This window comes from Hibiscus syriacus, unplaced genomic scaffold, assembly GCF_006381635.1.
Source record: "Hibiscus syriacus cultivar Baekdansim isolate YM2019G1 unplaced genomic scaffold, ASM638163v2 tig00112738_pilon, whole genome shotgun sequence".
Lineage (NCBI taxonomy): Eukaryota > Viridiplantae > Streptophyta > Magnoliopsida > Malvales > Malvaceae > Hibiscus > Hibiscus syriacus.
Window position 1 is genome coordinate 3,116,320 of NW_024063392.1, and position 15,603 is coordinate 3,131,922.

The 15,603-nt window shown below is 31.1% G+C and overlaps 1 protein-coding gene and 1 pseudogene across 1 annotated transcript; both read right to left on the reverse strand.

Moving 5' to 3' along the window:
* Nucleotides 1-5,748: 5,748 nt before the first annotated feature.
* Nucleotides 5,749-7,060, reverse strand: LOC120182911 (MYB-like transcription factor EOBI). The gene is made up of 4 exons (XM_039187740.1): nucleotides 6,925-7,060; nucleotides 6,617-6,737; nucleotides 6,146-6,545; nucleotides 5,749-5,784 (listed from the first exon to the last, which is right to left on the reverse strand). The coding sequence occupies exons 1-4, from the start codon at nucleotides 7,058-7,060 to the stop codon at nucleotides 5,749-5,751; spliced, it is 693 nt and encodes a 230-aa protein (XP_039043671.1).
* A 5,323-nt stretch (nucleotides 7,061-12,383) lies between these two features.
* On the reverse strand, nucleotides 12,384-14,402 carry LOC120182823 (annotated as a pseudogene).
* Between the last annotated feature and the right edge of the window lie 1,201 nt (nucleotides 14,403-15,603).

Consider the following 15,603-nt stretch of genomic DNA (forward strand, 5'->3'; position numbering starts at 1 on the left):
AATGTATACTTAGACTTGTACATATTCAGACATAGCGTATGATTTTAGGATATTAAGCATATATTTAAGCAACATGGGTATGGATCATTGGATAGTAGTCAAATTGACTCATACGATATATTTAAGTACAAATATATTATATGATCACATATCGGACGTCTAAAAAGTAAGATATCATCAAGTTTATGGACTCCAACTTATTAGAATATGAATGTAAATTTTTGTCACGTGAATTGCTAATTATGGATTGATAAGAAAGACGACTTAAGTTCTTTTGTGACAACAAAGTTGAAATCCTTTATTTCATATACAACAGAAATACCTTAAATTTTAAGCACATAGACATTATGTTTCTGATTGTCAAAGAAATTCAGAGTGGTTATTGTTTACAGAGCATATTGGTACAAAATCATAATTACACACTTAGTAAGGAACTATCACCCAAGATCTCTCATGAGCACACTATTCATGTGTGTGTAATATCATTTAAGGATATCCAATTTTTGTGAGATTTTTTAATTTAAATGCTCATTTATTATACACACAAATTCAGTTACTTTAGTTTAAGGTTATTTCTACAGAAATAATTTTTTTTTGGTTTATTCAAACTCTGATTTTGATAAACATTGGTCTCATTATGGTATAAAGAGGATTAGTTGGAAATGGACATGTACAATTCACATTGCATGTAATTTCCAAGCCATGCTCCGTGATTGATTTATGTCATTTGTGTGTATGTATATGTGATCATTGATGGGTCTAGTCATGATTAATATGGCAAAGGCCGCTTTGATTCTATACGGATATAGTTGATGGATGAGATTATTAGAAAATATCCTATTGTATGATAACAAATTTTGAGCTCATAAGGTTATATATTTATCAGGAAACATATGTTGTCAAAGCGAGAGATTGTTGAATTAAAATCTATAATTATAGACACGTATTTTCAATATATATTGTTATCATAAAATATGATATAAATTAAGTGATCAATTAAGTTATTAAGTCATAAGGTATTAGAAGTATCACGGAAATAAAAGTGTAGATACTAGTAAAGTTATATTTATAATTTGATGAGGGATATAATTATAAGAACAAACGATAATTGATTCTTAAATCAGCTATATAAAGGGGTTATGCTCCCCAATAAATATATCATCTCGTATTTTCTCTTGTCCCCGTCAAAGAGTTTACGCTCAAGAGAACTCTATCTTCTTGAAAGATCACAACCGAAAAAAGATTCAAGGATTTCAACATATCGTTAATCCAAATACACTTTTACATCTAGTATTTTATTATTGATGATTTGACATAATATATCTTGATTTGATTTTATATTTATTATGATTTAGTTCTAACAAGTTTCACTATATTATTTCGGGTGTACATAATTTGAAAGACTTTGTTAATCTTGAGGAACAACATCTTCTTTAGCGATTGTACTAATTCGAGCAAAATTATTTTTAAGAAAATAAATTACATTTATTTTGTTTTATTTTTTTATTTAATATAATTTACTATTTGCTAGTCACTGCTAATATGTTATTTAACAACATTCTTTTACTAAAAACAATTTCATGATAATTTAATACAATAAGTCGAACGTAATAACGGTGTTAGAAACATGAAGTTTATCACACATCATTTAAACGATTGATTGATGCTTTAATTCAAACTTCTCAATTATATATTCGAAATTAAGAAATTTTTGTTTAACCATAAATCAGCTAAATTTTAAAAGAAAATTTTCAGGAGTTAATATCTTCCCTCAACAATGGTTAAAAAATATTTAAAATTTTAAGGTGAAGTGCATGTACATCTAAGTTCAAAAAAAAATTATATTTAAGATTAACATTTGATTGAGTATTTATTATACTCTTTAATGAACCAAATTTCCAATTTCACATGTAACATTATTTTCTTGAAAGAATATAGTTAAATTTTTTTTGGCAAAATAATGTCTTGATAAATAAAAAAGAAATTAACTAAATAACCCATCTGTCTAACTTTATCAGCCATATTTGCTAAAGTATGCATATTTTATTTTGTATGAAGCATAGGGAATAAGTTTATTGTTTAAATATGGGAAAATATTCCCTTGCACTATTTTAATTTAGCTAAAATAAGTAAATAAATGCTTGCTTGGGCTGTTTTGTACATTGGCCCCTAAGGTAATTTTTTTAAAATATATAAGTAAAAAAATATTAAATTTTATTATAAAATTATCCCAACCCTATGTGAAGCTTGATAGAAAAACACTTCCGCAGTTTTATATAAATATCTTAATTGTATATGTTTCCTTTTCATTTATATAAAAATAGAGAAAACGAATAATAAATTATATAATAATTCAAATTAGTTTCAAATAATGAATTATTTTAAATTTTTAAATTTCCTTTAAATTATATATGTTTATATATATATATATGATGCAAGCCTTGGTGTAGGAATGATAATAACACATGAATTATATTTTTGTTAATGAAAGATTAGTACGTTACTTTATTATTATTTTTAATTCAAATATGTGAACTTTTAATGTTCTATGAAAGTGGTCCCAAAACCAAATTTAACCAATTTTTTTCTAAGGTTTTTTAATTTTAAAGATTAGTACGATACCATATGCTCCGTTCCCTAAAAAGAACTAATTTATAATCTTTCTCGTACAAGCCCTTATCCTCCTTAAGGAGGGGACCATTTCTTATAAACCTTTGATTATCTTAAAATTTTAAATTTTTGTTTAAATAATTGAATTATTCACCATAAGGGTTAAAAGGACAGGTTAAATTGTATTTTAAAATTTTATAGATATTTTTAAAATGATACATGTGATAATATTACGATAATTGTGTTTCTCGAAAGTATAGGATTAATTTAAATTTTAGATCTCATCCCACTCTAATAGTCATATTATAATAATTGTGTTTCTCGAAAGTATATGGTTAGCTTAAACTTTAGATCTCATCCCACTCTACTAGTAGAAAGATGGTCCTTTCATCATCAATGTTGCTTAAAAAAATGACAATTCACAACCTATAAAGCTTAAACCATTGAATGAAATTTCATAGGAGACTTGGATTAATGTGATAAATATAACCCCCAAGATATTTTAAGGTCCTTGAAAAGAGAAAGAAATGCTTACCAATTCCGTCATTCCCATCCCCTTTCACATGATTTTTTTTTTGCAATCTCAAGGGATTATTTCTCTTATAAATTTAAGATAATGAAAAATTGTAAGGCGAAATATATTAGTTAGAAGTGTTCAAAAATATTTGATTTGAACTATTTGACCCGTTGACCAATCGATCTTGTGTAAAATTATCGGACATATTAGAGGTAAATACTCGATTTTGTGGGTCGGATACTCGACCCATTATTTTTTGTAGGTTTCTGATGAGTTGGGTCTGGGTCACAAAATTACTCTTAACCAGATACCCGTCGACCCGATTTTCTTTTTTATTTTATTACAATTTTTATTTTACATTAGATTTTTCATTTCTAATTTCAAAATTATTTTACTCTAACGTTTTAAATATATATATTCTTTTCAAATTATTTCACCTTAACATTTAAATTAAAATTATTTATTTAAATCCCTAATTATTTTAAATTTAGTTAAAATTTTATTATTTTGTTTTGTTTTTATATTTTAAAATTTTATTTAGATTATACATTTTTTTATAATTTTATTTTATTTTTATAATTTAAAATTTTAGTTTTAGATTCTATAATTTGAATATTTATAAATTTTATATTTATCTTGTGTGTTATAAACTTTTAAATTTTAAATTTTATGTTTTTCTATATGGATTTAAAAAATAAAAAATAAATAAATAAATATTAACAAGATATTTGTGACCATAAAATACGGATACCCACTTCTTACGGCTCGAGTCATGGATCATACTTTTATGATCCGAAAGTTCCCGGTACCCAGCCTTTTGAGTACTCAAAAATACAGGTGTCTGGATTTGAACACCCCTAATAAAATTATATGTGTGGTGACAAAATTAATGGGTTATTATGATTGATTTTCTTGTCCTCTAGGTAGGAATTATTAAAAAAAATGGTAAACTAGAAAAAAAAAAGTTTTCATGGCAGTGAGAGGAACTAAAAAAAAATCAATCAAATAAAATTGAATATAAATTGAAACAATGATCAAAATTTTCAAATAAAAATAGTTTAGGGATTTGGTTTCACAGAAATAAAATATAAGAATTAAATATGATTTCTTGTTATATATTAATTAGTATTTAATTTGGAATACAACGGCCTATCAGCTCAGCATGTTAGAGCATTGGGCTAATAACGCGAAGATCGCAGGTTTGAGATCGGAATGGGCCATTAGTTTTATTTTCATTGGAAACGCTGCCGTTTTATTCATTTAGTGATGCTTTTTATCCTCTAATGTAAAACGCTGTCGTTTACTCATTTGGTTGTCTTTTTGCCTAGGCCTAATATATATATATATATGTTTGGGCCTCTTATCAGTAGGGTAATTGGGCTTCATCTTTCTTGCATAATGCGTTTCCCTCTACCATTTTATAGAAGTGATTATATTTTAAAATTTTATTCAAAAATAACATCTATTTTATTTTCTTGAAATAAATAAATAGAAATTTATGAAATAAGTGTCATTTTTATATAAAATAAATTATTCTTTAATTTTATATCAGGTTATCACACATATACATAATATATATATTGATTGTGATGGATTTTAAAATACTTTATTTTTCCGATAAAAATATAAAGATAAGACATGAGAGTTAACATGTAAAAGGAGTTATGACATAAATGGTTATTCTTCTACTTTCATTTATATGATTATTTTAGTCTATGCGTAATGCATTTTCTCTGGGTGTTTAATCTTATTTTTTTTAAAAGTAACACTTCCACTAATTAAACTCGTAAATTTGATTTCATAGTGGTAATCATCATTTTGCAATTAAAGCCAAGGAAGTGGAGAAAAGCTGTTGAAACTGAATGAAACCTCAATTCAGTTATCCTTAACATTTCTTTTTGGCTCGGGTCACGCAAATTCATCAACAACGTAAACACCCGATCATTATTATCATTAATATAAGGCTTAATAGAAAAATAAGTGTACCACCTTTACATAGAAAAACGATTTAATGTGTAAATAAATTTTCGTTAAAAAATTAATACTTAACATTTTTTCAGTTGCACTTTTAGATACTTAACGTTATATTTTTAAATTTTTTTAATAAAAAAGAAAAAAATTAAAAAAAAAAACTTAATTTATTTACAAAAGAACCCAAAATTTTGATGAAATTATAAAAAAACTCTAAAAAAACTAAAATCTCTCATTTCAACCCGGTTACCAACCATCGCCGGTCATCTCCTGCCACCATCATCATCGTCGAACGGTCACCCACTCGTTGCCAGCCACTCATCATTCAATTTTCATCTAACCGTCACCCAAACCCACCAAATCTCTAAAATCTCCAATATCCAAATCCCTAAAATTTTAAAATCTTAATCTCCACGATGGAAAGCCGGAGGAGCATCAACGGAGCGATGGAGAGGACGGATTTTGAGCGAAATTGTATGGTGGTTCAAATGGTGGTGCTGATGTGGCTTATGAACGTCGGGATCGATTGGAATGAATAAAAAACGACAATGGCTTAAAATCTGATGAACCTTTGAATGATTCTCCACGGAAAACAGTTGCAACTTATGATGAAAGGTCAACAAGAGTTTGATCAAGGATTGACGTTGGTGCTAATGACAGTGACGGTGACGGTCACAGCTAGCCAACTGGAGACCATAGAAGGGGGAAAGGGAAAGTGAGAACAGGGGAGTTGGTTTTTTAATAAAAAGTATATTTGTTTTTTAATTTTTAAAATAAATTCTCAAAATTATCGAGGTTTGACACGTGTCACTTAACGGCTAAATTTAATAGTAGACACCTAAAAATATAATGGAGAAACGGTTAAACACCTATTTTAGTGAAAATTTCTTTAGACACAAATGTTTTTCGAGACAAAATTAATTTTTATATTAAACTTTAATTATATATATATATATATATATATATATATATATATATATATATTTGTTCATCTAAACTGGGAAGTACAATCCCCAAACGTTCCAAAACTAAGCTTAGAAAATGTACCCTCCTCCCCTCCGTAAGAATAATCAGCTGCTGCCGGTTGAGTTTGCATTGCGACATAAGGATGTTGCAACTACCAGCTTGGTGATGGTAAGTATGATTCACCTGCAGCGGGTTCCACCATAACCCTTCATTCATCAAGTACTCATCTAACAAAGAAGCAGACTCTTCGGACATAATAGACAAGAATGGATCCTCAAGCTCAGTCGGTGGAACGCCGTCTCCAGCTGTGGCAGTCTCTTCTTTATTCCGTGGCTGCTGCTGTTGTTGGAGCTTTAGCATTTGTGTTTTTCTTTTTTGTTGCTTCTGAGAGGACCTTTCCTTCTTCTTGAAATGGGTTATCCAATAGTTCTTTATCTCATTGTTGGTTCTCCCTGGCAAGTATCTGGCAATCGTGGACCACCTGTTCCATTTCACATACAATTACAAAACACCAAATAAAAATAAGATAATCAAAAGAAGAAGCAGCATCACTTGTTACCCCAAATGGCATGCAATTCAGCGATGATCCCTTCCTCCTGAGGTGTAATATGACCTCTCTTAAGACCAGGCCTTGAATAATTCACCCACCTCAGCCTGCAACTCTTCCCACTATATATATTATTCAAATTAAATTCGCTATATATATATATATATATTATATATATATATATATATATAGATATCGTCTAATTACACAGTGTAAAACATTTTAGTTTTACATATCGAATGAGTAAAAATAGACATATGAGATTAACAGTAGTAAATGAATATATATATATATATATATATATATATATATATATATATACCTGTGGATTTAGAGACTGAGCTCCATCTTCCTTCACCATGAAAGTTGACATATTCAGTCAAGAGCTTATCTTCCTCTGGACTCCATGGACCTTTCTTCCATGCTTGTTTTGGAGCTCCCCAGCCCATTATTTCAAACTATTTTCACACTACTTTCACTTCATAGCCTTACCCTCTTATAGATTCCCTGAATCATTTCGATTCCATTTTTTTTAGTTTCATTGATGAACTCATTATACAACTAAGAAGACATCTTTGAACCAAACTTTTGGTTGAGTTCTTCTTTTCCTTCGTTAATTATTCTCTTGGTTTAGAACTAGTGTTAGATGTCTAGGTGCTTACAAGCTCAATCTCTTGCAACTAATTACAAATCACCAAGTGTTGGGTTATTGCACCCTATGATGCCATTTGATTTTGCATAGTACATGATTTAAATAGGGGCTCAAACAAGATATAATTGTTGATCTTTTGTATTTTTTTCTATATTTTCTTTATTAATACCTTTCAAAATTTGAAATATAAATATCATAAGTCGCTTCACATATAACTATTATGTACCTACGATTTTCTTTAAAGTAATTGAAATGAATGTAATAACATAATAACTTGATTGTATCCTCAACCATAATAAATACACATAACTAAAAGTACATTTACGATAATAATTTGAATCTCCCATGTCACTAATGCTATACTTCTTAAGTGAGTCCTTAACAAAACTCTTAACTATGTTACTTTGCTGTCAATTGTCGATGAGAAAAATAGAGTAGTAATTTTTGACAAATCAATTTTTTTTATTTAGATAAAGAGTTGCATGCGATCTTTCAATGGAGAAAAAGAGAGATAATTAAAGTAAGAAGATGGTGAACAGTTGAGAAAAATACCCTTCTCTCCTACCTTGTACAATAATTTATATATGGATCCTTGGTATTGTTGACAGATCTAGGTTGATGATGGTTATGTGTAGCTTGACAAAATAAATAAATTATCTGGCTATCAGATAACAGATGTAGCTGACAAATCACATGAGTCCAAGGACGGAGCCACCATAGGTCTAGAGGGGCCACTGAACCCCCCCCCCCCAAAACTTTTATTATTAAAAATTATATGGGAAAATATGAAATTAGAACTCCAAATTTCAATTTATTTTGATATCTCCCTCATTTTCTATGTTTAATTATATTTTCTCCCTCATTTTCTATAATTAATTATACGTTGCCCCACTAAATTGGAATCTTGGTTCCACTCTGCATGAGTCTATCAAGGATCATGTTCTTCAATTATAACTAACATTAAGATATGAAGTTTTGAAGATTTTAACGAGTTCTAATATTGTAAGATTTAAAGATGAAAAAATTATAACAAAAAAAGTGTAGAAGAGTTATAACATCAATTATAGAAGACCAAGTATACTAAAAAAAAGGCAATGAATTTATTGGTTTGAAAGTATTTTTTAATCAATGTTGCTTTGAAAGTTAAAGGTGGTGCGTTTTCAGTGTTTTATATATTATATTATTAAGACAATTTTGATCTTTGAAACTTGGAAGAGTGGGAATTAATGTGTTAACATTGGGGAATAAGCATGATAATCTCTGGAATAAGGGGAAAAGTCTGGTGTGGATAATGTTGTTTTGTTTGCTTGAAAATGGCTCACGGTGCAATCTTGGTGGAACACTTGTCGGCATAAACATTTCTTAATTGTATGCTTTAGAATTTGTTTATGGGGTAGAGAAGGTTCTAGGATGCCATTTTGGGTAATGGGGTATTTGAATATATGATAAAGGTAGTATTTTTTATGACTCGTCATCAATGCTACATTTGGTCTCCTTACGACCATATAATATATATTTTAAAAATATTTGGAATATTAGGACCTTAGATTATTGGATTAACTCCATTTTTTATTGAAGAATGCCTATATAGGTATTGATGTGTAAGGTTGAAAGTTATTAAATAATACTACAAATAAATTGTATTTGATATATTTTTAGTACATAAATTTATAAACTATTGAAAAACAATCAATTGATCTAATGAGATGAAATATTAGATTCTTTAAATTAAGTTAGGAGTTTAAATTCTAACATTGTGAATGAAGTAAATCTAATTATGAAAATCGCTCTCTTGATGAATTTTTATAGTATATGATTATCTAATTTAAATTAGTCGCTTAATAGATAATATATGTATGCTTAAACCAGAAAATTAATATAATAAATGCAAAATTATATTTATTAAAATAATGTGTTTACGAAGAAGATCTTATTTTGAAAGTTGTAAGATATTAGAGGGGAAATGGTTGATCTAAATAATGTGGTCTTCTCTTTTTGAAGTTCCAATTCAAGTTAGAGATAGGTTAGGCATAGGGATTATTGTTTGTAGATTCATTCCCCTTTGGTTTCTTTAAGTAGATCAAATCTATGGTTAGATTAGGATATTTCATCGAAGTCTTCTATATGAAGCTTCCATTTGTATGCAGGAGATTAATGAAGGGTTTCCTATATATAGTAATTACTAAACATGTTAAACTTCCCATTGAGTCTTTATCCTCTATTTATAAATACTATAAGATGCATATGTATATTGTGAAAAGTTTGACTTTCATTATGAAATTAATATTAAGGAAAATGATGGACCGATGAATTAGATGATAATTGGCAAAAGGGTGCCTCAGGCCCATGTGATTGTTCAAAAAAATCAACGTGGCCCTTGATATTTTTTAGTACTTAATATGACACTCGAACTTATAAAAAAAATCTAATGTAGTCTTTTGACCAATGATTTTCGTCGTTGACCGTTACAATAATGACGTGATACTTCACGGTGCTGATGTGGTGATCCACAGTGCTGATGTGGTAGTACACAGTGGTTGGTGACGTGAAAGATGGGCTAAATTGATATTTTTTTTCAAGTTCGAGGGTTAAATTGATTTTTTAAAAGTTTAAGGGCTTATTTGATTTTAAAAAAAGTATTTTAAATTCAAAATATAAAAATATTCAAAAGCTTCAATATAATAATACAAAATAAAAAAAATAAAAAAATATACATACTTTTTAGTTTTAAAAATAAAAAAAATAAAACTCATATAGAATTTGCCTCTAAATTCTAATGTGAATTTTATTTTATTTTTATTTTGTTAAGACATAATTGTTATTTCTTGATTTTTTTAGAAAAAAGTAAATATTGGACAAATAAAAAAAAACTTTGAACATGAAGTTCTTATTTACCTTGACTTTATAGAGTTGTATCTAATAGAAATTTACGGGATAAGTCGATATTCCCATTTTTCATAAGATCAAGTTTAGGTGAAGTTTACTTCCCTATATCATGTTATATGCACTAAAAATGTGTAACACCCCAAATTTCAGGTTAGTAGTTTCGGGTTTATCCGAGAGAAAATTAGACCTCGTAGAATTTGTAATTCAAGTCGTTGGGCTTAATTGGGTTGAAATTGGGCCCAATTAGTTTTAAGAGGATATTTTTGAATTGTAGAAAGTTGAGAAAGGGCCAAAAGCACAATTACCCTATTTTAGAGAATAAGAGCTTTTATATATCTTATTTCACCTTCTCCTTTCATTTTCCTTCCCTTCTTCTTTCATTTTCCTTCCCTTTTTCTTTCTTCATTTCCTTTTCCTTAGCACCATAGCTCAAAGGTGAGTTATTGAGCCCTTTTCCTACTTCATTTGTGTTTCAAATCCCTCCAGCAATATGGATTTGACCATTCCAGCCATGAGTTCTTTGTTTGCAAGAGAAAGTTGTGTGGTTTCATCCAAATCATAAAGAGAAAAGGGTTTGGCTAAGCAAGGAGCTCTATTTCAGGATCCTAGAATCGAGGTAATGTATTTCTAATCATTTGGAGTATTAAAGTTTCATAAATCTATGGTTTTTGCTAAGATTTGGTGATTTGAGCATTTTAGGGTGCATCTTTGATTTCTCAACCAAATCATATTTTAGGTGTTAATAATATGTTTAAATGATGCCTTGAGACCCTAAATAACTTGCTAAAGCTTTTTAATAAGTTTAGAAACCAACCCATGTCTTTGGGATGATTTTTGAGTGATTCTCAAGCTTAAGCAAGGCATTCCCAGAAAAAGGATCCCTTTTCAAAATGATCGATCCATCGGGAGAAAGGATCGATCCTTTTTTCCAAAGGATCGATTCCTTGGAGAAAAGGATCGATCCCTTCTATGTTTTGCTCGATGAACAAGGATGGTTTTGCATTCTTTAAAGGTCCTAAGTGTTGTTGAATGTTCTTTTGACCCGTTTAAGGTCCGTAAGATCTAAGGATGATCCGTAATAGTAAGACTTAGTCCGTGAGGGACATAAATGACCAAAATACCTAACAACACTTGTAGGAGTATGTTACATCGGGTGTAATCATATTAAGCGTAATACACTAAAGTATCTTAAATCAAGAATGTATATTGATAGTTGGGATTAAGGATCAATACATGAGATACTCAATAAGCGGTACAATAAACATGTCAGATTCAGTATCGATGAAGAGCGTAATGCTTCGAGAATGTCAGTGAACTAAAAATGGATAAGTAGTTCCACTACTTCAAAGGGTATTGGGAGAAGTACGATAAGAGCGTCAGGAGTGTTGTTACCTAGCAACGAGCCCGAGTCAGGTATCGGGCTAACTAGTGAATCAATCAGTGTACTGCAAGCACCATAATCATCGAGAAATTGTGAAACGCTTAGATACCTCTCCGGAGGTAGAAATGAGTAAAATACCCTATAAGTATTAATACCCCTCCCATAGTCCTAGGTGAGAGGACGAGCGGGATAGTCATAGGTGAAAGGGATATGACCTCACCTAACTTCAATAAGTTCAGTAGCTACTTCTTCTGCTGTAGTGTGGCATCAGTTGACGTGTGTTAAGGCGTAGCTCTAGATGAGAGCCTTATTTAATAACAATATCTATGGTGCTCGAACCCGAGTCCTTAAGAAATAACAACAATTTATCTATTACGGAGATTACTTAGTTTGTGCTTTTTAGAATAGATAAATGAGTAAAAAATAATAAAAAAATTAACAAATCTTAACTTTATTTAATAATTTATTAAATAACTTTACATTCGAGAAATATTACTAACGCATTCAGAATTGAACTATCTATCCTCCAAATACAAAAAGCTTGGTTTTTTGGATGGGGCTCAAAGAAATCCATTTTTTTAATATTTCAAAATTCTACTTTCATATCCAAACAATTCAAGTGGTGTAGATTTGGTAAATTCTTCAAATCAAAATTCCAAAAAGAAGAGCATACACTTTATTGAACACTCCAAAACGGAAGCAAAGATAATAAAAGTAATGCATTTTAATGCCGCAACGTCTTGAAACATAAAAGTCGATAAAAATACATCCAAAAATATGGAAAAACGTGAACATGCAATACAGAAATAGAAAACAATTGTGTAACTCAGTCAACTAATGAAGTTTTGTTTTTCTACTTTGCTATGCCATTTGGCAGCGCTGCTCCAGTAGGTTTGAGCTCATACCAGGCCTCAATCCATGTGACCATCGCCTCGGCCAGCTTCTCGAAGTAAGGGTCAACTTTGCTAAGCTTAGCCTTCACCTGCTTAGCCAGTTCAATGTAGAACATTTGAACACTGGTGCAGTCTTTTGGAAGGACAGCTTGTTGGAAGAAGGGGATCTCTTCCTGCCAGAATATCCCCTTGTACTCCTTCCTTAGGTTCACAAATGGGTTGCTTGCTTTGCTGTGGTAGATGTAAGGCAATCCGGTTTTGACTCCCAGTCCCAAATGGTCGCAAATCACCTGAACAATCATCGAACAGGGAAATCGAGATTATCCCTACTATTAAATTTCTGCATGATGTTCACCGAGAGTCAAAATTAATGATACCTTGGTGCACCAGTCAGCCCACATGTCGTCATAGCGTCCGATTGGCTGACCATCACCCATGAGTCCAAAGTACATGGCAGGGCCAATCAACTCACGGTCAAAAGCCAGATTCATACCGCACATGGGGAACAAGGTGCCCTTGGAATCGTTAGAATCGCTTCCACAAATCTGATACATCACAAGCAATATTAGTTAATCATTTGACGAATCTACAGAAAGGAATCTTTTGTTGAAAATTCATTACCTAGTATTCCTCTCGAGACTTCACAAGTTGAGTCGGAGCATCATAATCCGGGATGTTTAGCCAAAGGCCATGAGAAACAGCAGTTGGAACACCCTCACGGAGACTTAAGGGGAACCCACGGACAAAATCAGCACCCTCTCTATACGGATAATATAAGGTGTTGAAGAACGGAGTCGATGGGGACAGCAGGTCCTTGATGTGCTGCTCCAGTGCATTGATTGCTTTGCCGGATGGGTCCTTAGAAACCTAAAAACATAAACAATATGCAGAGTTTGGTAAGGATGTTAATCTACTTATATTCTGAAGGAGACGGATTAGTACCTCATCATTTGGAACCATTATAATCAAAATTAGTTAATGAGGTGTAAAAATAATTCGATATATAATTACCTGTTTCAATCTCGATTTCTAGATCACTGATTCATCATTTTGTAGGAATATTTAATAGCACAGACAGATACAAGCATCCAAGACTTTAGAATCTCGTAGCTGTAGATCTCACTGCGATATATTTCCAAGACTTTTAGGATTTGTGCATTCCATGTAAAAAAGAACATAAATTTTTTAACCAAATGAAACCGATGAAGACTACTGGAAACAAATTCTAAGCAAATATGGAAAGACATTCCCTAGTGCATAAATCAATTCAAATTATGAAGATATGGCAAACATTACAGTCCATAGAGGATTCATATCCTGAATCATGAGGCAATTAGGAAATATGAATTAATCACTGTATAAATTACTATAGTATTTGATAAAGTCAGACACGAACTCCTCTCAGAATTGTCAATGGCAGAAATTCAATTGTGCACATTGCATGATATGAAAAGCTTTCAAAATTAATCCGAAACATATAAATATCCGATCGAAACAATTAAAGGATTCAACTTTTGACCAAAACAACAAAAACCCAGACCCAGATAACCAAATAAAAATGTAAAGATCCAAAATTAGACTAAGATAACAAAAACCCAGAATCTAAAACATCACAATAAGATAGAAAAAAGAACTTACAAAACAGTCGTCATCAATGGTGAAAATATACTTCTTCTTGGACACCATGTAGCCAAAGCAACGGCAAGCATAGTCCTTCAAGGAAATGCAAGAGGCCTTAGGACCCAGAATCCTGTTAATGTCATTCCTGTTGTAAAGTTCATAATAAAAAACATCAGGGACCTTGATGGTCTTGGAAGGATCACCATCTTGAACAATGATGAGATGGTAGGTCTGAAAGAATGGCCTCCACATCTCAAGAAATTCCAAGTTTCTTATAGTTGTATCACAATGTCAAGCTCATCCTTCAGCTGAGGCACGGCTGGTGCTTCAGTTTGGGTTGCTGTTGCAGGCTCAACCATTGTCACTCCAAAAATATGAGTATTCCTATGTACAGTATCCCTAGTATTCATTTTCCTATCCCACAATTTGAGTTTCACCTGGCCTATCATGTAATGCTCCGAATCTCGGGTTAATAGTTCGGGTCAACCTGAAACCCAAAGTTGAGCCATTGAACCATATATTATATTAGTTGGACCAAGTTGTTGTTAGTGGGCTTGAGTTAGGGCCCAAGAGAATTAATGAAGGGTGATGAGTAATTTATGAAATAAAAGTAAAGGGGCTAAAAGTGTAGTTTACCCATAAGTATTTTGGAAGCTGAAAATCCCTCCTTATATTATGTTTTCATCGGGAACAATAACCTTACACAACTCACCAAACACTCTTCCTATCTACTCGTCTTTATTTCTTCTTCTATCTTCTTTAAGTAAGAATCTCAAAGAAATTCAAGCGTAGTTGGATCCATCTAAGGTAAGATTATTAAACCTCATCCTTCTAGCTTCATTTTAGCCTCCTTTCACTAGTTTTTTCCATAAAACCAAAATGGGTCTTAAGAGTTTTGTGGGAATATGGATTCTGGCTAAGTTTTGAGTTATAGGGAGTTTGTTCAGATGTTATTCAACCCCTAGATGAATTGGTAATCCATTTTCTCATTTTGTTTAGTGAATGAGATAGGAGAAAGCTCAAGAGTTAAAGGAAAAGAAAAGTTTAATCTTGAGTGAGTTGAGAAAGTTTCTAGCCATCCAAGAAGCAAGGTAACACCTTTACAACTTTTCTATACTTTTAGTGAGTCATTAGAAGTTCAAAATAGTTTAAATGGTTGAGTTGAGCACGATAAGCATTTTCATGGTGAAATTCTTGTTTTAGAGTTTTAAATGTGTTTAAAGCCTCTATTATGACCCTTGTTGATCAAATAAAACTTTAAGCATGTTTGGGGAACTCACTAAGGTCTTTGGGATTGAATTATAGCATTTTAGTATGTGTTATATTTCTGCAGGTAAAGTATCAATACTATTGGGATAATATCGATACTAGTTCTTCGTTTTGGGCAAATTCATGAGTTTCTGGGAAAAAGTGTATGCACTCTTTCAAGAGTATCAAAATTTTGGGTCATAGTTTTGAAACTCCCATAAAGTTTCAAAACTAGGTAGAACAGAATGTTTAAAATTATTGATACTTATATAGAGTATCAAAACGTTTGCAGTAGTATCGATACTCTTGGGT